Source organism: Ctenocephalides felis, unplaced genomic scaffold (assembly GCF_003426905.1).
Source record: "Ctenocephalides felis isolate EL2017-DRISC unplaced genomic scaffold, ASM342690v1 CF-g0.4_SCAFFOLD_01886, whole genome shotgun sequence".
Classification (NCBI taxonomy): Eukaryota; Metazoa; Arthropoda; class Insecta; order Siphonaptera; family Pulicidae; genus Ctenocephalides; species Ctenocephalides felis.
Genome location: NW_020538040.1, coordinates 19900442 through 19926817, shown reverse-complemented (window position 1 = coordinate 19926817; position 26376 = coordinate 19900442). Strand labels below are relative to the sequence as shown.

The following is a 26376-nucleotide window of genomic DNA, read 5'->3' as shown; positions in this document are numbered from 1 at the left end:
TCAAATGTAAGGTAGGTTTTCCAATGACTGTTCTAGACGATGAAATAAATATTTCATAATGGATATAATATATTAACAACAAATAAATATGTTCAGATGCTGTGAAATGTTTTATCGAGTGATGATGTTATAATAGTTAAGTTAATTTGCATTTATTACTTTTATTACTTTACCTACCGTACATTTGATATATATCACGTAAATTATAATCGAATAATTATTCGATTATATATTTACTTGATATATATCAAATGTAAGGTAGGTTTTTCCAATGACTGTTCTAGACGATGAAATAAATATTTCATAATGGATAATAAAATATTAACAACAAATAAAATATGTTCAGATGCTGTGAAATGTTTTAGTCGAGTGATGATTTGTTATAATAGTTAAGATTAATTTGCATTTATTACTTTTATTATCTTTACCTACCTTACATTTGATATATATCACGTAATTTATAACTGATAAATTATTCGATTATATTTATCTTGATATATATCATATATGTAAGGTAGGTTTTCCAATGACTGTTCTAGACGATGAAATAAATAGTTTCATAATGGATAATAAATATATTAACAACAAATAAAATATGTTCAGATGCTGTGAAATGTTTTATCCGAGTGATGATGTTATAAATAGGAAGTTTTATTTGCTTTTGTTATTGTTATAAAAAAGTTTACTTGATATGTATTATAAATATCTATTAAAAAATAATCAATATTTATGATACTTTTGTGTTTTTATAAATAATCATATTTTTTAATGCAGTTATATATTTGTATCATTGTTTATATTTAATAAATGAATTTCCACAAAAACATTCTTAATAAATTTACGTATAATGTTAATTTCAGAAATAAATAAATAAATAAATAAATAAATTTCAGGTGTTTTATTGTTAAATAAATGACATTGATTATGCGTTATATTATTTCAACTTCAATCTTCAAATATTTTGTGTAATATTTCAACATCAGTTATAAAGTTTTCAGAATAATTTAATAATTCAATAATTAATAATTCAAAATGTTCACCAGCTCTCTGTCTAATTGTATCTTACCTTACCAACATTCAACAATTTGTAGGCACACATTGGTTCCAATTTCCAAATATAGACCAATATAGACCAATGTTGGTTTACCTATATGGCCTCAATATTAAAAATGTTCAATTTTTAATGACCAGCCGATATGGTTTCAAATTTGACCAATGTAGATTTTATATTGCTTGTAGATTCAGACCATATTAATTTCTACATGGGAAATAAACAAAATGAGCCAGTAAAACTAAAGGATTTTTTCAGCTGCATTGAAACGTTACTAAATTACGCTGAACAGAAGGATATCAAGGAATTTAATATTTCTAATCCAACCAAATTAGAAGATTACAAGGCATTAAAAGCCGAAGAAATATTTAATATTTCGATTTATATTTAAAGATAAAATGTCAAAATTAAAATGTATAATAATTTTATTAAAGTAAATTTATCAAAGGATGAAATTAACAGGATTTTAGAGAAATATCACAACAATCACATTATAGGAGGACATTTAGGAATAGTTAAACATACAACAAAATAAGAGAAGCATATCTATGGCCAAACATGAAAAAAGATGTGGAAAATTTTATTAACAAGTGTGAGGTATGCCAAGTTAGTAAATCATCGAGATATACGAGAGAGCCACTCCTAGTGACTACTACTTCGGTGTACCCATTCGAACGCATCTGCCTGGACATTTGTGGGCCCTACCCGATTTCTAATGATGGAAACAAATATATGCTGACGTTTATAGACGATCTAACAAAGTTCGCTGGCGCTATTCCTATTCCTAATCAGGAGGCGAAAACAGTTGCTAAGGCATTCGTAGACGAAGTAATTTTAAGATTTGGAATTCCGGAAGCTGTGTTGACTGATCAAGGAACCAATTTTATGAGCACTTTATTTAAAGATACATGTAAATTATTAAAAATTGACAAGATTAATATATCCATGTATCATCCGGAATCTAACGCCTCATTGGAAAAATGTCATCATATGTTTTTGAACTTCATCCGGTCATACATTAGCAAGGATGAAACCACCTGGGACCAATGGGTTAAATACGCGGTATTTGTACATAACACCTCTCCACATTGTTCAACTAAATTTTCTCCTTTTGAACTCGTGTATGGGCGTAAGGTGGATTTACCTTCATTTGTAAACAAAGAACCAAAGCCTCAAAACACTTATGAAAATTTTTTAAATGAATTTAAAAACAGGCTTCAACAGATCAATTCGATTGCGCGCGAAAACTTAATTAAATCTAAAGAAAAGAATAAAGAAAATTTTGATAAATTTGTTAATGAAGCAAATTTTTCTGTTGGAGATTTGGTTCTTATGAAGGATAAAACACCTTACAAAGGCAAGTGTAAAAAGCTTATGCCCATTTATAAGGGACCTTTTAAGGTAATAGAACAAGAGGGTGTAAATTCAATGATAGACGTAAAGGGTAAAATAATAACTATTCATAATAATAATTTGAAAAAATTCAATGTTTAAAATTTAATAGAATTTGCAAATACAAAACCCATTTCCCAACAGGATGAATTCGAAAATTCTGGCATTATCTCTGGCAATTCTCACGGCATTCGTGGTTCCGGGCGAAACGGCTCTCCCCTTCAATATTACTTACATTGATAGCCCCGGAATATATTACGAGAGACTAGGTGACGTTGAGTTGTGCGGAGATTATTTTGAATTAATAATCTCACATAATTTATTTGACTATAAGTTGAATCTAAAATTTTAACAACTTATGATATTTTCAGTAATAGATGTAACACATCACTGTATGAAGAAATCTGCAAACCTTTCCTAGACTCATCTAATAATGTACTAAAAAGTATAAATTCACAAAATGAAATAATTATTGATTTAATAGAAGAAAGCGACAACACAAGAAGCAAGCGCGCACTTTTAAACATTATTGGATCAGTCTTTAAACAACTTTTTGGTACTTTGACAGAGTCCGACGCTATGTATTATGATCAACAGATTTCAATTTTACAAGAAAATCAAAATCATTTAATTAATTTAAATAAGCAACAAGTAGCAATTTACAAGTCGGAATTTAAAGCCTTAGATAATTTGACAAAACAATTAAATAAAATTACTGAAAGTATCGAAATCACTTTTGATAAAATTTTTGAAACTATTAACAAAACAGGAAAGGAGTTGCAGATTGCTAATATAATGATGGAGATAGAGAAAATGTTTATAATTTTCAATTATCATATAGAAAATTTTATAATCTATCAGAATAAATTAACTGAAATTATCGTTTCAGCTTTGCATGGGAAGATGCACCCATACGTCATGTCTTTACGACAATTAAAGAGTCAAATCTTTAAAATCACGCCAAATTTAGAAAATTCATTACGATTTCCTTCTAGTATTTTAAATAAGAATTTCCTCCAAATTTATAATATTGCAAAGATTAATATTTATATTTTTAATAATAAATTAAATTTCAAGATCAAATTACCACTTGTTTCGGAAAATGGGTTTGATCTATATCAAGCAACCGCAATTCCGAAACACGTCGGTTCAAATAATTATTTATTTATCGAACAGAAGTCGTCGCGTTTAATGATCAATAAAGACTTGACTCAATATGTAACGCTGAACGATAATGAAGTTAATCAGCTCATCATTGTTGATAATAATCAGTTCATTTGGGAAATCAACAAACCCATATACAATTTAAGAGATGGAAAAAATTGTGAAAGTGAAATGTTTCTTTCGAAAGGGCAAATCCCGGATTGTTGCGATACAAAATTTTTAAAACTTAATCACACTTTATTTTTTAACTTACACTCTGAAAATACGTGGGGATTTGTCAGTCCTGGAAGAGAAATCATTAGTATTTCTTGTAGAAATACGAGAAATATTACTGAGATATCAGGAACAGGACTGATAAGCCTTGCGGATGGATGTTAGTTAACCATGAAATTACGCTTCGAGCTAAATCTAAATTTCAAAATATAGTTACACATAATTTTATGAATAAAATAAATGTATCTGGGATTGAACTGAAAATCGGAACCATTTCACTTGACACAGTTCCAAAGTATTACAGATTTTCGAATAGTATCAATAATGATAAGCTGTTAAAGCAGTTTGCAAGAAATATAGAACAATTTAAAAGAGAACAAGAAGCAGCAATACCACACACTAGTAGCAACTCTAAATATGTATACATTTTAATTATAATATCAATAGTTGTAGTGGTATTGCTAATAGCTTGCATAATAACAAAGCGCACAACTCAACAGAAAAATAACACCGAGGCTAGAGAAATGCAGAATTTGACACCTAATGAAATTTGATATATTATAATGTATAGAATTTGTGTTATGAAATTTTAATTACTACATAATCATCAGAATATGTATATATTATTATACTAAAATTAATATTATTAAAATTTTTAATAATTTATATTTATTCAGAAGGGCATTAGTAATAAACCAAGGTGGCACTTTAATTGATTTTATCGAGGACGACAAAATTTTTCAAACGGAGGAACAGGCCGTAATAATAATAATTTTTTTTTTAATGTCTGCCAAGGGACTGTCAGACTTTTTAGGGGAAGTATCAACTGTCCTGCGCAATTGTAAACAAAAATTGTTTCAATTGCGACAGCAACAGTAAGTTTGTTATAAAATTTATTTAGTCCATAAACAGTACATTACAAAAACACCTTGTTTTATTATTAATGACCCAGATATTATAGTATATAATAGTCGAGTAGTTCTTGTAAAAGTAAGTAAAATCCTAGACACTGTAAGTGACTCTAGTTTATTAGACATTGAATGTCATATTGTTAGTGTTGTTCAATAAAGTGGTTATAATTACGGAAGAGCTTGTATTTTATTTACACCAAGTCTTCCAGCTAATACCTCTAGGAAACTACCCCCGTTCGAGGAGACTTATCAAACCAGTACCCCGCTTATCATATATCTGTGGACGAGTTGAGCTTGGGTTGCTAGGATTACCCCTACATAGCTAGAAGGACCCAGAAGCAACCAAGTCAACAACCACGCCGTCACATTTCATGGTGGCAGCGGTGGGATTTCCTGAGACAGTGAAGTGCTAAAGGGCCATATTCCACCCCAGACGCACGAAGGACTCAAAGGACACAGGTGGCAGCCAAACCAACCGGAGCTATTTGGACAATACTACTAGGATTTTACTCCCCAAGTAAGTGACTTTTTTTCTTTTCTCTCTGAAACAATGGCGCATTCTCCCAGAAGATCCACGTTTGCAACACAAATAGATGAGTTTAGATTAGAGGAAGAAGACACAAGAATTGACCCTGTAGCAATAAATTCAGCTATAAATTTAATTCCTAGATTTGATGGGAAACCATCAGAGTTAAATAAGTTTATTTATACAGTAGATACGTTAAGAAAAGGTTCAAATTCTGCAACAGCTTCACAACTTTTAAAAATAGCCTTAACTAAATTAGAGGGGTCTGCTTTTAATTATATTAGAAATACAGAAAATTTGTTATGGGATGAAGTTAAAGACTTATTAATTTCAAAATTTGGGGAACGTCGTTCTATACCGGAATTACAATTAGAACTTGCCAATATAAGACAATTGCCAGGCGAATCTGTTAGAAAATATTCAGAGAAAATCGAAAAAATCCTTGGGTTAATGTGTGACCAATCAAAAACAGATGATAAAGCATCATTGCGCTCATTACAATCCGCTCACAATCAGCTAGCTTTGACGGTATTCATTAATGGCCTTAGGCCAGAACTCAGAATATTAATTAAAGCGGCCAGACATGCTGATCTAGAGGATGCTGTACTGATGGCTATTCAAGAGGAACAAAACCTAGGTAGGAGTGGACATCACTACGGGGGAAATACAAAATCACTGACAACTAATTCTACAGCGAAAGAGACCGGAGCACCATTCTGCAAAAGATGCAAGATTCCGGGACATCAATACTCTAATTGTAGACGGAGGACTATATTTAAGGTCGACCATAGGCCTCGTCAAACAATGGAGAACGTCGGAGAACCACCTCGACGCAGTGAGTCTGTACCACGACCTCCTAGCCCTCAGCCAAGACGCTCCGAAGATCACAGACGATCCGGTCAGAATAAAAGCCAAAAAAACTGAATAATGCCGAGTGTTCGAGCGATCACTCCTGCACTCGGGTATATAGAAGTTTTGGATTGTCAAGCAAAAGGATTAATGAGAGTAATAAGGTCATATTAAACTTAAATGGTACACAGTGTGTTTTTATTGTAGATTCAGCAAGCGATATTTCTTTAATAAAATATAATTTTTGCTCACCTGATTATATTAACACGAATGATATGCCAAGATTGCGCGGAATTTCAGGAGAATACGTGCACACATTGGGTTCGATACCGTTAAATTTAAAATTTGACGATATCAATCTCGAGCACAAGTTCACTGTTATTTCCGGTGACACTAGCATTGAAACTGATGGTATAATCGGGTTAGATTTTCTTTTAAAATTTAACGGCATTATAGATTTTTCACACAACACACTTTCTATCAATGTCAATAATCAACTGATTCGTATTAATTTTTGTTCAAACAATAACCAAGAGACGCGAAATGCTGAATCCGCAAAAACAACACATCGCAAGGTTGACGGTCAAGAGCACGCGGCAATGGTGTGCGATGACAAACACACTGCGCTATCAAATTTCAAACAAAGTCGGAATAGGAAGAAAAACCAGCGAATTAATAATAGAGAGTTAGATCCGAATATTAATGAACATAACAGGATACCAGACCAGACTACAAGGGAATTGATGGAATCAGAACACAATTCTCCAAGTGATATTTCAAGAAACCTCAATGGTACAATGGATGAAAATCACAAATTAAATTCTGTTCGTGCGTTAAAGGTTAAACTATCAGATTTTGGGCCCTGCGATAACGCAACTGATAGAGACACGGATATGAATAGAGACTTAGATTCTCACAATGATAAAATGGGTAAAAATCCCACACATAATATTAAAACTTCTGAAGAAGAAAATAATGGTCTTATAGATGTTCCTGTTAATCATTTGATTCCAGCTAGGACCGAAAAGGCAGTTTCATTTACTACAGATAAGGCAGAGGATCTCTTCTGTAAGGCTGCTGAAATCCTAGAAGGAGTCTATATAGCTAATTGTTTAGTTAAACCCATTGACGGTAAAATATTAATTAAAGTTTTGAATACAAATAATTATGACGTTAATGTTAATAATAATCTAATCTCTCCCAATTTGAATCCTATTTCCGAATATAATATTTTGAATATAAATTCTAATAATATAAAGTGTAATTTTGATCGAATTAAAAGAGTAAAGGAAAGTATAAGAACAAGTCATATGGAAAATGATGAAAGAAATTCTATTTTAAAAATTTGTGAGGACTTTTATGATTTATTCTATCTTGAGGGAGACAAATTATCTTTTACAGAGTCCACAAAACATTCGATCATAACTACAAGTAATAAACCTATTTTTATAAAGCAATATAGACTCCCTCAGGCACAGCATGCTGAAATTAAGAAACAAATAGAAGAGATGCTGAGAAATGATATAATAGAAACTTCAGATAGCCCATGGAATTTCCCTCTACTAGTGGTTCCAAAAAAACAGGATATAGACGGCAATAGAAGGTGGCGCGTCTGTGTGGACTTTAGGAAACTAAACGAAATTACGGTCAGCGACACTTACCCGTTGCCTAATATAGCTGAGATTTTGGACCACTTAGGCCAATCAAGGTTTTTCACAACCCTCGACCTAGCAAGCGGTTTTCACCAAGTGGAACTGAATAAAGAAGACCGAGCTAAGACAGCGTTTTCAGCTATCGGAAGGAAGTTTCAATACAAGAGAATGCCTTTTGGACTTAAGAATGCACCAAGCACCCTGCAAAGGTTAACGAACATGGTATTGGCAGGAGTCGAAGGTTTTAAAGGATTAGTGTATATGGACGACATTATCGTTTACGGTAAGACACTCCAGGAGCACAATTCTAGGTTACGAGATGTATTCGAGCAACTTCGTAACCATAACCTGAAACTCCAGCCAATAAAATGTGAGTTCCTAAGGCGGGAGCTGACCTATTTGGGGCATGTGATTTCAGAAAAAGGCGTTACTCCAGATCCTGATAAAGTGGAAGCAGTAAAAAACTTTAGAGCACCAATAAATCCTAAAGAAGTTAAAATGTTCTTAGGTTTGGTAGGCTACTATAGGAAATTTATTAAGGAGTTTGCAAGGATTGCTAATCCACTAACATTACTGCTGAGGAAGGATAAGGCATGGAATTGGAGTGAAAAGGAAGATAGAGCATTTAATCTTTTAAAAGAAGCTATTATAAAGGCGCCAATATTGCAATACCCGGATTTTGATAAACCGTTTATCTTGACGACGGATGCCAGCGGTGAAGCCATAGGAGCGGTTCTGGCTCAAGACGGTCCAGCAGGAGAGATGCCAGTGGCTTTTGCTTCCAGAAAGCTTAACAAGGCGGAACTGAACTATGCCATAATAGATAAGGAGTTATTAGCTATCATATGGAGTGTTAGACAGTTTCGGCCTTATTTATATGGACAGAAGTTTATTATCTATACTGACCACCAGCCATTGACATATCTATATAACTGTAAGGATCCCACGGCCAGACACATACGTTGGAAGCTCGCTATGGATGAGTACGAGTTCGACGTCAAGTACAAACCCGGGAAGGCGAACGTCGTCGCAGATTGTTTATCAAGGTACGACACTAAATACGGAGATTGCAATATCGAAGAAAAGATTGTGTTATTATTGAGAAATGCTTATGACAAATTCGTCGATATCAAAAACAATGGATCAATTATCAACAACAACGTTACAACCTCCGACGATAACATTAACTTATCTTCCAAGGGCACTCCAAGAGTCATTTTTACACCAAAAAGAAGAAATGACTTTACCGAAAACGCCGAAGTACACTCAGCAATACACACTACAGAAAATGGTTGTCATTACATCTATCTCATAACAAATAAACAAAATGAGCCAGTAAAACTAAAGGATTTTTTCAGCTGCATTGAAACGTTACTAAATTACGCTGAACAGAAGGATATCAAGGAATTTAATATTTCTAATCCAACCAAATTAGAAGATTACAAGGCATTAAAATCCGAAGAAATATTATTAATATTTCGATTTATATTTAAAGATAAAAATGTCAAAATTAAAATGTATAATAATTTTATTAAAGTAAATTTATCAAAAGATGAAATCAACAGGATTTTAGAGAAATATCACAACAATCACATTATAGGAGGACATTTAGGAATAGTTAAAACATACAACAAAATAAGAGAAGCATATCTATGGCCAAACATGAAAAAAGATGTGGAAAATTTTATTAACAAGTGTGAGGTATGCCAAGTTAGTAAATCATCGAGATATACGAGAGAGCCACTCCTAGTGACTACTACTTCGGTGTACCCATTCGAACGCATCTGCCTGGACATTTGTGGGCCCTACCCGATTTCTAATGATGGAAACAAATATATGCTGACGTTTATAGACGATCTAACAAAGTTCGCTGGCGCTATTCCTATTCCTAATCAGGAGGCGAAAACAGTTGCTAAGGCATTCGTAGACGAAGTAATTTTAAGATTTGGAATTCCGGAAGCTGTGCTGACTGATCAAGGAACCAATTTTATGAGCACTTTATTTAAAGATACATGTAAATTATTAAAAATTGACAAGATTAATATATCCATGTATCATCCGGAATCTAACGCCTCATTGGAAAAATGCCATCATATGTTTTTGAACTTCATCCGGTCATACATTAGCAAGGATGAAACAACCTGGGACCAATGGGTTAAATACGCGGTATTTGTACATAACACCTCTCCACATTGTTCAACTAAATTTTCTCCTTTTGAACTCGTGTATGGGCGTAAGGTGGATTTACCTTCATTTGTAAACAAAGAACCAAAGCCTCAAAACACTTATGAAAATTTTTTACATGAATTTAAAAACAGGCTTCAACAGATCAATTCGATTGCTCGCGAAAACTTAATTAAATCTAAAGAAAAGAATAAAGAAAATTTTGATAAATTTGTTAATGAAGCAAAATTTTCTGTTGGAGATTTGGTTCTTATGAAGGATAAAACACCTTACAAAGGCAAGTGTAAAAAGCTTATGCCCATTTATAAGGGACCTTTTAAGGTAATAGAACAAGAGGGTGTAAATTCAATGATAGACGTAAAGGGTAAAATAATAACTATTCATAATAATAATTTGAAAAAATTCAATATTTAAATTTTAATAGAATTTGCAAGTACAAAACCCATTTCCCAACAGGATGAATTCGAAAATTCTGGCAATATCTCTGGCAATTCTCACGGCATTTTTGGTTCCGGGCGAAACGGCTCTCCCCTTCAATATTACTTACATTGATAGCCCCGGAATATATTACGAGAGACTAGGTGACGTTGAGTTGTGCGGAGATTATTTTGAATTAATAATTTCACATAATTTATTTGATTATAAGTTGAATCTAAAGAGAATTTTAACAACTTATGATATTTTTAGTAATAGATGCAACACATCATTATATGAAGAAATCTGCAAGCCTTTCCTAGACTCATCCAATAATGTACTTAGAAGTATAAATTCACAAAATGAAATAATTATTGATTTAATAGAAGAAAGCGACAGCACAAGAAGCAAGCGCGCACTTTTAAACATTATTGGATCAGTCTTTAAACAACTTTTTGGTACTTTGACAGAGTCCGACGCTATGTATTATGATCAAGAGATTTCAATTTTACAAGAAAATCAAAATCATTTAATTAATTTAAATAAGCAACAAGTAGCAATTTACAAGTCGGAATTCAAAGCCTTAGATAATTTGACAAAACAATTGAATAAAATTACTGAAAGTATCGAAATCACTTTTGATAAAATTTTTGAAACTATTAACAAAACAGGAAAGGAGTTGCAGATTGCTAATATAATGATGGAGATAGAGAAAATGTTTATAATTTTCAATTATCATATAGAAAATTTTATAATCTATCAGAATAAATTAACTGAAATTATCGTTTCAGCTTTGCATGGGAAGATGCACCCATACGTCATGTCTTTACGACAATTAAAGAGTCAAATCTTTAAAATCACGCCAAATTTAGAAAATTCATTAAGATTTCCTTCTAGTATTTTAAATAAGAATTTTCTCCAAATTTATAATATTGCAAAGATTAATATTTATATTTTTAATAATAAATTAAATTTCAAGATCAAATTACCACTTGTTTCGGAAAATGAGTTTGATCTATATCAGGCAACCGCAATTCCGAAACACGTCGGTTCAAATAATTATTTATTTATTGAACAGAAGTCGTCGCGAATAATGATCAAAAAGGATTTGACTCAATATGTAACGCTGAACGATAATGAAGTTAATCAGCTCATCATTGTTGATAATAATCAGTTCATTTGGGAAATCAACAAACCCATATACAATTTAAGAGATGGAAAAAATTGTGAAAGTGAAATGTTTCTTTCGAAAGGGCAAATCCCAGATTGTTGCAAGACAAAATTTTTAAAACTTAATCACACTTTATTTTTCAACTTACACTCTGCAAATACGTGGGGATTTGTCAGTCCTGGAAGAGAAATCATTAGTATTTCTTGTAGAAATACGAGAAATATTACTGAGATATCAGGAACAGGACTGATAAGCCTTGCGGATGGATGTAAGTTAGTTAACCATGAAATTACGCTTCGAGCTAAATCTAAATTTCAAAATATAGTTACACATAATTTTATGAATAAAATAAATGTATCTGGGATTGAACTGAAAATTGGAAACATTTCACTTGACACAGTTCCAAAGTATTACAGATTTTCGAATAGTATCAATAATGATGAGCTGTTAAAGCAGTTTGCAAGAAATATAGAACAATTTAAAAGAGAACAAGAAGCAGCAATACCACACACTAGTAGCAACTCTAAATATGTATACATTTTAATTATAATATCAATAGTTGTAGTGGTATTGCTAATAGCTTGCATAATAACAAAGCGCACAACTCAACAGAAAAATAACACCGAGGCTAGAGAAATGCAGAATTTGACACCTAATGAAATTTGATATATTATAATGTATAGAATTTGTGTTATGAAATTTTAATTACTACATAATCATCAGAATATGTATATATTATTATACTAAAATTAATATTATTAAAATTTTTAATAATTTATATTTATTCAGAAGGGCATTAGTAATAAACCAAGGTGGCACTTTAATTGATTTTATCGAGGACGACAAAATTTTTCAAACGGAGGAACAGGCCGTAATAATAATATTTTTTTTTTTTTAATGTCTGCCAAGGGACTGTCAGACTTTTTAGGGGAAGCATCAACTGTCCTGCGCAATTGTAAACAAAAATTGTTTCAATTGCGACAGCAACAGTAAGTTTGTTATAAAATTTATTTAGTCCATAAACAGTACATTACAAAAACACCTTGTTTTATTATTAATGACCCAGATACTATAGTATATAATAGTCGAGTAGTTCTTGTAAAAGTTAGTAAAATCCTAGACACTGTAAGTGACTCTAGTTTATTAGACATTGAATGTCATATTGTTAGTGTTGTTCAATAAAGTGGTTATAATTACGGAAGAGCTTGTATTTTATTTACACCAAGTCTTCCAGCTAATACCTCTAGGAAACTACCCCCGTTCGAGGAGACTTATCAAACCAGTACCCCGCTTATCATATATCTGTGGACGAGTTGAGCTTGGGTTGCTAGGATTACCCCTACATAGCTAGAAGGACCCAGAAGCAACCAAGTCAACAACCACGCCGTCACATTTCAATATATACATATTATGGGTTTTTGTCAAAAAAGTTTTTAATAGTATGTACTATTATTTTACTCGTTCTCTATGTCCTTTTTTATATTGCACATTAACGAAAAAAAAATATATCACTTGTATTAAAAAATTATATGACTACAATGTAATACCTAAAATTCTATTGATACACACAGATTGCTCTATAGTCTATACTATCTAAACCGTAAAAGATACGAAAAAACTTTGTTCGTACGAAAGATGCAGAATAAAATTACGAATAAAATGGTATATAAATGGTTAAGTGTTAAAATCTCAAGTTTTTATTTATAACTATACTACTACATTATTACATATTACTTAACTGAAGAATGTGCATCTAAAAATATTGATAATTTCGTAAAATGAAATCCATTTGATATTTCTAAATAATTCAAGGGCACATCGCTCCGTGGTTAGATTTCTATCATAAGCAAACTATCTGTCAGAATTCAAACACATTAAAAGATCAAGTGAATTTATTTTTAACACAACATATAGTACAATTATTAAACCAAAAATTTTATTTCGAGTCGATTGCCAACGATGGCCAAATCGCCTTTTGTACTTTCTTCAGGTACACCCAGAACATTTGCCGGTTCTTCATTTTTACTATCGCTCGACCCGACTGCAATGCTGCTGGAACTTGTAACGTAGAAACAAGTACATGCTTACTCAGATAAAACTTCATATGAACTAATTTGTCCTCAACATCAACAATCAGGGATACAGTATTGACAATTGGTCTACGCAATCGTACTAGGAGTGTTAAATGAGATTCAGACTGACTGTAGACGAACGTTAATAATTTCTGTGATTCTACATCTTCAGGATCGATCGGATCTCCTTTTGTATAGTCGAAGAAAACTTTGAATATTTCCTGCGATGTTTCTAGTTTCAAGTTTTCCGCGATTTGCGTATACTTCTTGGTGTTCATGTTTCTTATATTAACTATGATTCACACTTAAAAAACGAGAATTCTACACTTTATGATATACAAAAATTCTAATTAGCTATCTAAGCATGTTGTTTTGTTTTGACATAAGGTTTTTGATCAAAGTGAACTTGTGCAATGTAGTGACCAATCACTTTGCACCTAATCATATATAATTATTTCTTACTCTTTTTTTATCTATGAATTATTCATATATAAATTTTATATAATATATGTAAGCATTACCACTTTAATTTTCAATGAAACAAATTACATTCATCAACAACTTTTACTTTAATAATCTTATATCGATAAATAATTATAAACCTTATATTTTTCATCTTTTTCATATCTTTCATACAGTCTTCTATGGATTATATATATCTTCCACATACTTTTTTGTTATCTATGCTCACCATTAAAATATCATCTAACTTCATACACGTTAATCTATCTAACTCTAATGGCCGTTATATTCAAAATTATTCGAATATGTGCATATTTTGTAAATATTATAATATATATATATATATATATATATATATATATATATATATTTGTACAATTCTAAATTTATTCAACTTATTATTATTCCAAGCGTTTTTTTGGTCTAGTGAGAAGTTATTATTTATAAAAAGAACTGACTGTTTTATTTATGAGATCGAGTTTGAATTCGTGACATATCTTTTTATATTCATGAGCATCATAAAAAAATATAATAAATTATTTTCACACAGTTTCCATGTTTTGTAAATTTAATTACAGTTCTGTTTATTTGATCGACGGTTTTAATTTTAATAATCTTATAGGATTGACAAAAATACTTAATTTTTCTTACAAATTATATTATAATATTTTTAATATGTCATCTGGAAACGTCGTTGAAATCGTTTTGTTTTAGTATTTATATTTGCAATTTTTTCATCTATACTATTATACTTTTTAATTATTTTTTGTAGCAACATATTACCATTTGTGTTTGCAAATAGAAAAATAGAAACCTTTTCTTTATATTTAGTAATATTATGAAAATTATGTGTATTAACTACGTATATTATCAGAAAATTAAAAATAATAAAATACTGGCGATTATAAAAATATTGAAAGTTTTGTGTTCAGGCTTACCTATTTCATCAGCTTCTAAAATTTTCAAAATCAACCATTTTTTGAAACCCATATATTATTAGTGATCCTTCTGCATTCTTGATCAAGAAATCCTTATGCTTTCTTGTCGACTGTTGTTATATTCAGCTTTATGATTTTAAAATAACCGATAACATTTCACTTACAATAAATATATTATATAATTAAATTACTAGATAAACAATAATACGTTGATTTTTCAGATATTCGAACGTTTGCGGAATAAAAACCCAAATGATGACTCCATATTCAAAAAACTCAGGGCTATTGCTGGTGATGTCGGAGAACCTGAGTTGGGCATCTCGAGTGCAGACCGACAATTGTTAGCTGAAGAAATCAATATTGTAATTCATAGTGCTGCCACTTTAGATTTTCAGGCTACGTTAAAACCAACTGTCGATATTAATCTGCTTGGAACAAGAAGAATGATGGAACTTGCTTCAACAATGAAGAAGCTTGTTGTTAGTATTCTGAAAGCTACAATTTTATATTTTAATAATTTCATGAAATATGTATAACACCTTTTGCTAATTATTAACCCTTCTTGAAATGTATTAATTAACTTCTAAAGTTTAGAAGATTCAGATATTGCATGTATTTTTTTTTAAGGTTGATTTGATTATTATAGTTACTTGACTTCCTTAAACTTGACTCTGAGGTTAAGAATAATTTTTATTTTACCGCTAAGATCTATAAAATAAAATTCAATATTGTCTATAAACTATCACACTACTTTTGATAAAGTTGTTTTTAATTATTCTGATCCTAACTTATATTTACAGGCCCTTGTACATGTGTCTAGTGCTTATGTGAACAGTTTTAAACTCGAAACAGAAGAAATATTATATCCAGCTCCAGACGATGCTGAAAAAGTTATTGGATTCGCCAATACACTCAGTGAAGATGCCCTGGATGAACTCACACCAAAGTAATTGTTTATTTGAAATGTTATATTTGACTTATATCATATTAAATATTTAGAATATAATTAATTATTGTTGATTTTTAGATTATTGAAAGATCATCCAAATACATACACATTCACGAAACATTTGGCAGAACATGAAGTAAATAAGGTTGCTTCTAAATTTCCTTGTGCTATTGTCAGGCCTAGCATGAGTTAGTATTATATATGTAAATTTTTTGAAAATTTTTATTTCAGTTTCAATTTTCAGAGACAGAAAAATTCAGTTATATACCTATGTCTTTTTGATTTTAATTTTTCAAATGATAAATATCATGGTATGCAGTAGAAAATATCAAAATTTTTGAGTATGTTTAAATATTCAGTAGTAATTTATATTAATAAATCCATATTTTCTATCGAATACTTTGAAATATGTACATTAGAAAATTTTGAGCAAAAGTACACATTATTTATTTATTGAATATCATCAAATTCTAATCAGACTGAACTAACTGGTATATAAAAATTGCATAATTAAATAAAAATTATTAATAATAATGATATTTTGATGATAATAATAATGATATATTGATAATATCATATTAATAATAAAATATAATAATTGTAGTAATAATAATTGATTACTATTACCACTACTTTTATAGTTACTGCATCATGGAAAGAACCCGTTCCTGGATGGACTATAAGTAAGAATGGTCCACAAGGTTTTTTGATGGGTGCTTCTAAAGGTGTTGTTAGAAGATTACCAGTTGGAAAAGATCTCATTTATGATTATATTCCTGTCGATATTGTTGTAAACCAGTTGCTGGTTGCTGCATATCAGGCTGCCAAACTAAAGTAAGCAATAATAAAGAGATATACAATGAATAAATAATAAATTAAAATATTTTTTTACAGATCAAGTGACTTACTGATATACCATTGTACATCGAGCACATACAGACCATTCCGATGGGCTACAGTTGAAAGTAAGATCAATGGATATTTACATAAGTATCCACTCAAATCGGCTGTCTGGTAAGGAAACAAATACAGTTATAATTTAAATACAACTATATAAATTACAAGATTAAAGTTTCATATTTTGATGATGTTTTTTTTAGGTACCCACACTTAAAATTATTGCCAAGCATTTGGTTATTCAAAATATCAGCGCTTTTCTTCCATTTCCTGCCTGCTTATGTTTTAGATTTTGTAACTAGAATTGCTGGTGGACGGCCAATGTAAGTTGAGGAATAATGATTGATGAGTGATTCATATACAGTCTAATATAAATCATTAATACAGAATTATTATAATATATAAAGGGAGTTATAGTATTGATCGTAACTAAATTAGAAAAACTTAGGAAAAATATTTATTCCATGCAGTTCCAAAGTTAAGAGTTTTTAGGTACAATCTACAACTTTGGTCAAACTGTGATAATTTTTTGATTGTCGTGCTTTATTTTTCCTGTTTTATTCCGTTAAGTTTTTGAACCACAATTATGAATAATATTTCTAGAACTACAGACAGAAATAATGACAAAATTACCTCAAGATTTCAAGAATTATGAGTATTTGTTAAACTATGAATTTAAAATTTTTAAAACTGATGGACTAGGAAAAAACATTTTTTTAAAAAAAACTGTGCTAACATGTCTTGGCAACTTTCACTAAAAGTTTGTGCATTTATTCAGATTTGCAAAATTGTACATTATTTCTTAGTTTCACTCTAAAATAAAAAAGAGTGACAAAATAAAAACCTAAAATTAACACAAAAGTTGCTAATGCATTTTAGTGACAATCAGCATGTATTTTGAAATTTTGGATTGAGATTTCCAAAATTTTAAAATTGGACCTATAGATTTCTAATTAACTCCAAACAAATTCAATCAGAGATAAAATATAAATTATTATTAAAGTATATTTTATATCTATATAATAAACTATATTCTCAGATTATAACATAATTTTTGAAAGTAAGTGAAATGAAAATTTAATTCTATTTACAGTCTTGTTAAACTACACACAAATGTGAATGCATCTTTAAACCGTTTGGAACGCTTTATTTTTACTGAATGGAAATTTGACAACAGCAAAACTCTTGCTTTAAATAAAAGCCTTTCAGAAGTAGACAAAAATTTATTCAGAATTGATATTGCAACTTTGGATTGGGGTAACTATTTTATTGATCTTACCCAAGGTGTCAGACGATACCTCAGCAATGAAGGACCCAAAACACTCAATGCAGCAAGAGGCAAGGACACGATGTAAGTTAAAATGATTTAATTGTTTTTTTGATAAAAATAAAAAATCTTAAAATTTGCATTTAATGTAAACTGTATGTATATACTGGTGTAATAATGAACACATTTTTTGTAGGCTGATGATCATGCACTTAGCATTCCAAGGAATAATGTTCTCATTGATGTGGTATTTAGGTTCTTGTGCATTGGGAATGCCTATGACCAAATGTCCATGGTTAGTTCCTGCATTTTATATCCTGTTCAGCTTTTTATAAAGAGTGATCTTTTTAAAAGCAAAATTTAATATAAACAATCATCTTCTAATGCATTCCATATGTGAGGGAACAATCCCTTATTTTAACATTTTGTATTTTGATAATTTTATATTTTTTACTTGAATATAAAATACTCTACATTTAGCTCATCCTCGCTTGATATCATTTTAAATATAAATGGAGTAGTACAGAGGTTTTGGGGTGTATTCTCTCAGAGAGTATAACTATTAGGAAGAGCTGATTATTATCACAATCTGATTACCTGAATTATTTGAAGGAATGATTTTGAAAATTGATTATTTTGTTGATGACAAATGTATACAGACAATTGCTATAAAATTTGTTTCCTACCTGAAAATACGAATGAAGAAAAAGTTTCTGAACAAAGTTTCTAAATTTTTTGAAAATCGAGATGAAAATATCTTGAAGAATGTAATAAGGATAGTAATTATGAAATTCAAGATTTGGTAAGAACTTGTTGCACTTAAGTTTGTATTGTGAGTATTCTTGTAGTGTCTTTGATGATTCTCTCATGAAATGTGATGTTTTTTACTCTTTCTCTGAAACAAAACAAAAATTATATTCAATATGTACTTAAAACCAATATGTCATGTCCGATTTACACCTTTTAAATTCTATTGTCTCTAAAACTATTATTTCATCTTCTATTTCAAATGTGTTGAATACTTTTTATCATTCTTTTTATTTTCCTGGGGTCCATCTCTTCTTACTTAGGAATGTTTAAAACTTTGAGTCCACTTTTTGTAATATTTAATTTTTTTAAATTTTTGTTTCTTCATCAATGTTTTTTGTGTAACATCTTTTATATAATAACTCAAATTTTATTACGGGTTTAAGATTGAAGTGAAGCACTATTTGCACGATTTGATAATAGTTACATAAACACAATTTGATAGTGCTTTTATTTTCGTTTGATAGTGATTTTATTTTCTATTGCATTTTTTATATTAAACAACTTTTACGGAGACATAATGTTAGCAAACCACCGAGTTGCTATATTATTATGATACCCTAAATAAGCATTACTACAAATTCAAAAACAAGTTCAATCATCAAATGAAAGTTATATTATCTTAAATATCTTTTCGATGTACATGAGTTAATGATAATAAGTGACAGAAAAAAGGTCACAGAATGAGGTGAAAATTGTTAAACTGAATTATAAAGAATATTTGATACTGTTCATTTGTTAATTACATACGAGTCTGTAGAAATGTTAGTTTCGTTAATCTATACTCATATATTGTTAGGTAGCTGGGTAACACATTATAAAAATTGCTTAAATATTATGTTTTAAGAAATATGTTACAGCAAAAAGTCAAAGTTTTAATTAGAAGGTATTTATTAAATTTGTATTATGTTAAATGTTATTTAATTTTTATTCTTTATCGTTTTGGATGTTTTTAGTATTTTTGTTCTTAAATTAACAACAATGATCTGACATTTATTTTATTCTATTATTTCTTTTATATCTTTGTATTTATGGCTTCTATCTCTTATATTAATGTTCTTGACTGAATAAGCAGTAATATATTAACTCTATCTGAAATATTCGTAGAGTATTGTGAAAAACTAAATTGGCCTTAATTCTTACAATTAGTATTTCTTGGTTAAATGTTATGATGAATCTATTTATAAAATGATATAATAAAATTTAATATGTATTTAAGATGTTGTTTTATTAGTATTGACTCAACAGATCAATTTTGTAAAGAAGAAAGAAGCATCATTAGGAAATGTTTTTGGATTAACCAATTGTTTAATATTTTAATGAAAATTTTCGAAATAAATATGAATGAGACAATCGACAAAGAATCTTGAAGAGTGTTCTATTACATTTGGTTTGCTTGTTTTAATATGTCCATGACAAGCATTTTTTACTCTTTTTGCAGAGATAAATTGAGGAATAGTTTTGAAATAATATGTATACTTTTTCCTTGTGTTCAATTTTTAAGGATCAGACATATCGGTATATTGAAGATCATATCTATGAAATATGTTAGCTGGTTCTGAAGAGGATGAAGCAAATAAATCATGAAAATATATATGTGAAAATGCTGCAAATAAAAAAAAATGATTGGATTTATTTTGGATAGTGATACACAATGGCATAGAACAAAGATTATGCAGATTAAGATTACTGCGATTATCTTTTTTTTTCCGAAAGAATTTCTCGAATGAGAAATAATTAGAGGATTTAAATGTAGAATAAGTATATGTGTTATGAAAAAAGGTGATTGATGACAAGAAATCATAAAAATATGTAGTTGAAAATTCTGCAAATAAAAAGAATATTGAAAAAAGATTATTGAATATTAAAAGAATTTGATTGGATTCAATTTTAATTTGGATAGTGATACACGATGGAATAGTACAAAAGTACTGCAGTTATCTTTATTTACTTGATTATATATTTAGATGATTTTAATGTAGGATATATGTGCCACGATAAAAGGTGGTTGATAAGTTGAAGCAGAAATAAACTTGCAAAAGATTGAACTAGCAAACATACAATAAATTGAAAGTGAAATTTACATGTGAGAAGATCAAAGTGTTTATTTCCTGGAAAATTAGAGCAATTTTATTAATGAACCGGCTTCGGAAAATTATTTATATTTTTCAGTATAAATTTTATATTTTATTATGAAAATAAGTTTTTATAAACTTCACGAAGGTGAATGTTTCTTTTTGCCAGAAAATCCGATTTGCTAATTTTTCTCGACATCAAGTCATTCTGAATCGTTTGAGACCAAAATTGGAATAAAGTGTGCGTATGTGAACCGAATTTTGACTTTTCAACGATAACTGCCGAATAGCTTTCAAAATTTTGAAACCATAAACCTCGATCAGCACTTGCGTTTTTTTTTAGATAAGTGACTGAGTCTTTTTTCAAAATTAGCAGAAACCTGCATTTTTTATCAAGTTTTCGTAAAAAATGTTGCACCTAGTTTGAGGATTCATAACACTTTTCGAAAGATATGCTGATTAGTTTTTTGTAAAGATCGTTTTTGGCGTTTCTTCATAATTCATTAAAAAAATTTTTTTGGCCATTCTAATGAAACTTTATTTGGCGATAGAGTGGTTTATATTATAAAAAAATTATTGAAATTTGCATTAGAGAAAAATATTCGTAATTTATTTGGACCATTTGTTTTTCAGTGATGATTATAGTTCAAACATTTGTTAAAATTATCTGCTTCTAATTAGCTAGTTCTTTACTATAATACTTAAAATTAATTATAAATATGAAAATCTATCTATCGTATTATTTTCCGGAGCGTACCAATAAAGTACAGTTTGGTATTTTTGGTTCCTTTTATTTTTTTTTTCATTTTAGGTTTATTCCAGCCATTGTCCAAAACGAAAAAAACATTAAAGAAATTGCATAATTTGCAACAGTTGCTCATATTAAAATCATCTGTAGAAACTCGGTATACTTGTAAACCACTCGACAATTAATATATTGAATACGCGGACGAATTATTTTTATTCAAAGAAACGGCTCAGCCGGTAGTCTCAAAAAAATTACCAACGAGTGCTAATCGAGTTTGTTTAAATGGCTTTCAAATTTTTAAAATTGGTTCAGACGCAGTCTAAAACGCAATTAAAATTGTATTTTTATCAAATCCGCTCGATATTATATTATTTTTCTTTTAAGGTCAAAAATGAAAAAATTTAAACAAATTATTTTTAACATTTTATATTGAAGATGTAAAGGATTTTCTAATTTTGCAGACCAAACGGAATCATTGGATTGTTGTCTGCAGGTGTTAATAGGAAGCACTTTCTATTTCTATTAACGCTTTACAGAAACGAACTATCGTTTAATTATGTTTTATAAAATTACATACACAATTACAAACAGGTAAAATCAAAACATGATTTTTTTCTTAATTCTGATCTGAGTATGATTAGTAATTTTTGATATGAATATTATTATTAAAGGATTTAACTTTTTCAAATAAAATGTCTAGCTATGTGTTGCAAAATAAGAGTAAAAATTAAGAGTCCTTCTTCTTAACCACAGAACCACCTCGTAATTAACGGGAAGTCTATTCTTGGAAACTTCAATTAATTTTTACAATTAAACTTCTTCTCGTAGGACTCTATAAGGAGTTTGTTATGACTATCAGCCTTATAATCATAAAAAGTTACATCAAAATCCTAGAAAAGTAAATCTGAGGGGAACCTAGGTTCTCCTTGCCAATAGCTCATTATATGATATATCACGAAAGTTATTGGATATGAGGAAGTCATTTACGGTTTTTAATTGTAACTTGTTCTAAAACAAGTGCTATCCAGAAAGTATATTATTTTTATTATTTCAATATTATTTGGTCATCTGTAACCATTTGTTTATGGAAAATAGCCCATGTGGTTAAGGAGAATCCTTGTCCATTGATTCTGATGATGCTTCCTTCGCCAAAAGTATTTTTATATTTAGATCAGTTTGCATTTAAAAGTATTTAAGTTTAGTTTAAAGTATAACTATATATTTATTCTTCGTATTTTTTTTTTCTATTCCATATCTGTGTGCCGTAGTTGGAAAACAATATTGGTATTACACTGGCCATTTAACTTTGTCAATATTAGATTGCAAAATGTGTGTGTTTTGGTGATGTGTTATTAACACGCGACTCACATTGTAAATACACTGACAAATTTTCACGTACGCAGATAATTTCATATTAAACTATTTAATAAAAATCAAATTAAAAAAATAACATAAATTATATTTGGTAACTTCTGAAAGACATCTAGCAATATACTGGATTCATCAATATCGTATAAGTTTTAACCGGTGTGGATTTTTATTGCTATTTTATTATTTCGATGTTATTATTTAATATATAATATAACAGTCACAGAGAACACATTAAAATAATTTAAATTAACTGAAAACTTTATTTATCGTTTCTACTTGGATGGTGCATGGCACCCTGCCTTAAGACAAATTTCTGCAACTTACGGTACCGAAAATTAAAATTTTTAAAAATTCTATAAAATTTTTTGAAAACTTAAATTTTTGAACATTTTCAAGTTTTTGGAAAATTCGACTTTTTTTATTTTTTTTATATTTTGAGAATTTTAACTTTTTTTTTCAATGATGATGCGCTGTATAGCTGTTTTAGAGACAAAATTTGTACTTATTGTTAAATTCTCTATAAAATATCTGATAGTTTGTTGTACATATGTCTAACGATCATTTTTGACTACCAAATTACCTGCTAGACCTGCTTTCCCAAAAATTCAATCAGTTCTTCATTTCGCCAATGCAAAAAATGTTGTTTTAATCAAAACTGAATTATCATTTTTGGCACTTTTTGCCCTTTATCTTTGAATTGACTGAACCTGCCTTTGTCAAAAACTAATCAGCACTTTTTCTTATCAATAGGAATCGAATGCATTTTGAATCATTCAAATCGGTTGATCCGTGTTTCCAAAATCGTCGACAAAAATTTGTATCCGCATACACACATACGAAGCAAGAACATATATAAATTTTTCAATTTTTGAATTTTTTGCAATTACTATAACTTTCCCTCTAGTAAGTTAAGAGAAAAAATAACATACAATTTTTTTGACAAATTTGGCTGCAGTATATGTAAAATTATTTAAAATTTTAATATGATACATAATATACAAACTTACGATACATTTTCACGAATCTTGGTGGATGGTGATAATATGCTAAATGACTCTAATTAATTAATTAATTACTCACTTAGTACATTATCACCTTATCACAAATTTGTTTTTTAATAAATAATATAAATTAAATACAGAACAGTACGATTTCTATTGATAAAAAAACAACTTGTCATCATGTTCTACTTAATTCTACTTTAAATTTAAAATTTAAAAATTGTCAATTTGGATTTATTATTAAAACTAAAGCAGTATGAAAAATGTGTATTGATATTTTTACCAGCAGTTTATTTTCAAATATTGTCAATAGGACGCGAAATAACTGCAACACTTATATTGATTTCAAGATTATTTCAAAGAACAAAATATTTTAAAATGTCGCTAGTGGTTTTTTTAATGTACAATGTTTTTTAATTTTTTTTTATCACTATCAGGATACTATAATATAAATAATAAGGGACACATAATTTTGGCAAAAATTTTTGGTTTTCGTTTTATTTATGATGAACCTATAAATGTCTGCATCGAGTTCTGCTGCAAATATTCATTAAATTTTAGCTTTATGAATATAACTGCTTTACTTGGATATTTCTCATTTTAACACATAATTACAAATTTTGCTTATAGTTAAAAGCTCAATTTTGTTCTGGACTGCAGAAACCCAAAAAAAATTGAAACTTTTATTGAAACATTCAAAAATTCAGACACAAATTGAAAGCATTTAATTTTTGTAATAACTCTATATCAATCAACTTGGCTAAAAACCAAACTAATAACTGCAATACGTCATTCAATTGCTAAATATTTAATAAATATATATGATATAATTGGGTTCCTCTTTGAGAACTCGTTTACATCGTTCTGAGAATTCAGTGTTTAGTTTATGAATGAGCAAAATTTCTAAAATCGTTTAAATGGGAATTTTTGTTAATTTATTAAAAGTGCAAATATTTTTTCACCAAAGTTGAATATCGTACTAAGGTCTTGTCCTTGCTTCTTATATATAGTACACACACCACACACACACACACACACACACCACACATATATATATATATATATATATATATATATATATATATATATATAAATTGTAGTCATGTTTCAGATATCCATATAATCAATAAAAAATGTTTCAAAATTATTTTAGTCATTGTTCAGGATATTATTATTTTATAGGCCAACATTTTGATAGAAAGTGGTTGATTGAAATAAAGCCCTAGTAACGTTAACAAATACGAATTCATGGCAAAAATATTTTAGGTCCTTTATGAACTCATAGTGGGTTGTGGGCCAATTTCCACCCATTCCATCGACCCATAGTGGGTTGCCTATGTCTCAATTTTTAAAATAAAATATTTGAAATATCTAAATTGAAATATATTTAGTTGAAACTGGTATTTTGCCTTAAGGCAAGTTGCATGAACTTCCCATAAAAAGACTTAATCAATAATTCTGATTTAGTAACTTTTAAAATTGTGACGATAAATTTTGAAATGTTGACATGGCTCATTCTCCCAAATTTTGACGGCTAATTATATTAAATATATTTCAACGTAGAAAATACAAGCAATTTTTATATAGAGTGCGACTCGGCACAAAGGTCCAATTTAGCTTGAACTAAATGCCTAATTATAAATATGTTTTTTTGTACTCTAAAATTTATCATCTTTTTTGCCCCATGGCAAACAGATCCAACCTTTTTTTTAATTTTACCAAATATTAGCTACATTATTTTTTGATGTGAAATACAAAATTTACAGAAACATTTTTTATAAAAATATTTTCGTCCATAACCTTGATCTGGTATTCATAAATATTAAGAAATATTCACCAGCAGAGTTTAAATAACTACTAATTTAAATTATCTCTTATTACGTTGATTTTTTTACTTATTCTACTATTTCTTATTATTTACACTGTTGCCAAAGTTAAAGTTTAGTTATTCCTATAATATAAAAAGTCTTTCATACGTTTTGAGTCCCAATTTGACTCCTCTTCAGTGTATAAACCTGCAAAACATAATATAAAAAAATATAATGGTACCTAAAATGTATAAAACAATCAACAAAAGTTGGTACAATTAGGCCAAACTGATGTTTAACTAGAGGTGCATGGCATGTGTCTTAAGGCAAATTGCTGGAACTTTCCGTACCACAAACTAAATTATTAGAAAAACTTTGCACAATTTTGAAGAAATTAGATTTTGAGAAATTTTTTAATTTGAAAAAAATTGTATCCGCACACACACACACGCAC

At 29.4% G+C, this 26376-nt stretch overlaps 1 protein-coding gene across 1 annotated transcript in view; it reads left to right on the top strand.

Moving 5' to 3' along the window:
- LOC113376887 (putative fatty acyl-CoA reductase CG8306) overlaps positions 1–18862 on the top strand; it is a 55727-nt gene extending 36865 nt beyond the window's left edge. The window contains exons 4-11 of the mRNA XM_026616977.1: positions 15221–15478; positions 15800–15945; positions 16027–16136; positions 16590–16782; positions 16843–16962; positions 17049–17168; positions 17939–18196; positions 18309–18862. Of these exons, the coding sequence (XP_026472762.1) occupies positions 15221–15478; positions 15800–15945; positions 16027–16136; positions 16590–16782; positions 16843–16962; positions 17049–17168; positions 17939–18196; positions 18309–18447 (1344 nt within the window). The 3' untranslated portion in view covers positions 18448–18862. The remainder of the gene's footprint in view (positions 1–15220; positions 15479–15799; positions 15946–16026; positions 16137–16589; positions 16783–16842; positions 16963–17048; positions 17169–17938; positions 18197–18308) is intronic.
- The last annotated feature ends 7514 nt before the right edge of the window (positions 18863–26376 follow it).